At 47.0% G+C, this 2,223-nt stretch overlaps 1 protein-coding gene across 1 annotated transcript; it reads left to right on the top strand.

Annotated features, from left to right (window-relative positions):
* Window positions 1–914: 914 nt before the first annotated feature.
* On the top strand, window positions 915–2,019 carry LOC123746506 (protein Star-like). The gene has a single exon (XM_045728033.2). The coding sequence runs from the start codon at window positions 1,079–1,081 to the stop codon at window positions 1,922–1,924; it is 846 nt and encodes a 281-aa protein (XP_045583989.2). The 5' UTR covers window positions 915–1,078; the 3' UTR covers window positions 1,925–2,019.
* The last annotated feature ends 204 nt before the right edge of the window (window positions 2,020–2,223 follow it).

Below are 2,223 nucleotides of genomic sequence, written 5' to 3'. Positions count from 1 at the left end.
CTTGGCGCTTTCCACTGATAATTCCTTGCCTCTCCCCACTATGAGAGGGTAGAGGAAGGGAACTGTTACCTGACTTTACCTTGTCCGCTTAGTTCATTACCTCACTTTCCCTTCAATTCTCATTTATTTTCCCATTCACCTGACATAATTCTGTATGCAACTGACTTCCCAATTCTATACATCAGATGTTTCCTTGTGTCTTATCATTTCCTCACTTGAGAATGAACCTTGTAGGTTCGAAACATTGTGTAAATTATAATAAGTATAATACATTAGTACAGTTAGCTTTCATTAGTTTCGTCAACCTTGAACAAATGTGACATTTGGAGAAATATTTTTTCAATTCAACCAAGATACAAGAGGGATAGAAGCCCTAAAGAAGAGTACTAGTCAGAGGGATAGAAGCCTTAAACAAGAGCACTAGTCAGAGGAATAGAAGCCCTAAAAAAATAATCAACACGGAGTCATATTCAATAAAACATTATATTAATAATATATATTATATAATATATAATATTTATTGATTGGGCTGTAAATAGGAGCTTCCACGTATGGGCTAAGAGGTGCTTCCTCGTATGGGCCAAGAGCTGCTACCTCGTATGGGCCAAGAGGTGCTTCCTCGTATGGGCCAAGAGGAGCTTCCTCGTATGGGCCAAGAGGTGCTTCCTCGTATGGGCCAAGAGGAGCTTCCTCGTATGGGCCAAGAGCTGCTACCTCGTATGGGCCAAGAGGTGCTTCCTCGTATGGGCCAAGAGGAGCTTCCTCGTATGGGCCAAGAGCTGCTACCTCGTATGGGCCAAGAGGAGCTTCCTCGTATGGGCCTAAGAGGTGCTACCTCGTATGGGCCAAGAGGAGCTTCCTCGTATGGGCCAAGAGGTGCTTCCACGTATGGGCCTAAGAGGTGCTTACCTCGTATGGGCCAAGAGGAGCTTCCTCGTATGGGCCAAGAGGTGCTTCCTCGTATGGGCCAACATACCTTGTGCAGTTTCATGTATTCTAATATTCTTACATTAACTCTGCTTATTTTCAGGTTCCCTCAGAAAGTTCGTCGTCGTCGTCGACGGAGGTGTTGGCGCGGATGATCGGTCCTCTGGCAGGCGACGACCCTCGAGTGTTGCAGGTGCTGAGGGACCAGTTCCTCGACCCTCCCTCCGCCCTACCCTACAACCTCACCTATCACGTCTGGCTCTCCAACGGCAACCGCCTGTTCACCTGGCCGTGGATACACAGGCGTCTCCGCAAGCTCTTCTCGGGTCAGCGGGGTGGATACTTCGTCGAAGCCGGAGCGCTGGACGGCGAATACATTTCCAACACCCTGTGGTTGGAAGAGAAGATGGGCTGGACGGGATTGTTGATCGAAGCAGATACAGTCAGCTATAGAGCCCTGAGGAGCAAACATCGGAAAGCTTGGTCTTCAAACACCTGCCTCTCGTCGGAGTATTACCCCAAGGAAACAGTATTCGTGTCTCACTTTGCCAAACTGAAGCAACCGATCTCGCCTTTTTCGTTCCGAGCTCACAGTCATGAGCTGCGGGAGGACATCGACCATACCCACCACGACTATTTGGACGAAAAGTCGTTTTCCATCTTGAATTGCTTTCCCCTCGTCTCCTACCTAGCAGCCTTAAACGTGACAACCGTTGACCTCCTGGTACTGGACATACAGGGCACCGAAGTGCCTGTCCTAAGAAACTTCTTGACGCACAGCAACATCTCCATCAGGGTGATCGTGGCGGAGAACGAGTATAACAACTTCGATGAGACATTTCTGAAGTTCATGTCAGACCGGGGCTACAGTGTCCTGGCTGCGGCTATCGACTACGTCTTTGTTAAGACGGATGATCCCGTCCTAAGGCTATCCGAAGTGGAGGCTATGTTCAATAGCACCAGTTTATCTTTACGTAATGTAACACTCAACAGCTGAACGTTACATATTTATAACACAATAAATCTTAACGAAGAATATTACAAGTAGTTTACAGCTAAGCCGTAACTCCGCCAAACACAGCATGTTCAACACAACACAGCATGTTCAACACAACACAATATGTTCAACACAACACAGCATGTTCAACACAACACAGCATGTTCAACACAACACAGCATGTTCAACACAACACAGCATTTTCAACACAACACAGCATGTTCAACACAACACAGCATGTTCAACACAACACAGCATGTTCAACACAACACAGCATGTTCAACACAACACAGCATGTT

The sequence above is a fragment of the Procambarus clarkii genome, chromosome 90 (assembly GCF_040958095.1).
Source record: "Procambarus clarkii isolate CNS0578487 chromosome 90, FALCON_Pclarkii_2.0, whole genome shotgun sequence".
In the NCBI taxonomy this organism is placed as follows: domain Eukaryota; kingdom Metazoa; phylum Arthropoda; class Malacostraca; order Decapoda; family Cambaridae; genus Procambarus; species Procambarus clarkii.
The sequence above is the reverse complement of the archived record's forward strand: the minus strand, read 5'-3'. Positions and strand labels throughout refer to the sequence as shown.

Bases quoted from the DNA above. Each gene is read 5' to 3' on its own strand.
- LOC123746506 (XM_045728033.2), top strand. From the start codon at position 1,079: ATGATCGGTCCTCTGGCAGGCGACGACCCTCGAGTGTTGCAGGTGCTG.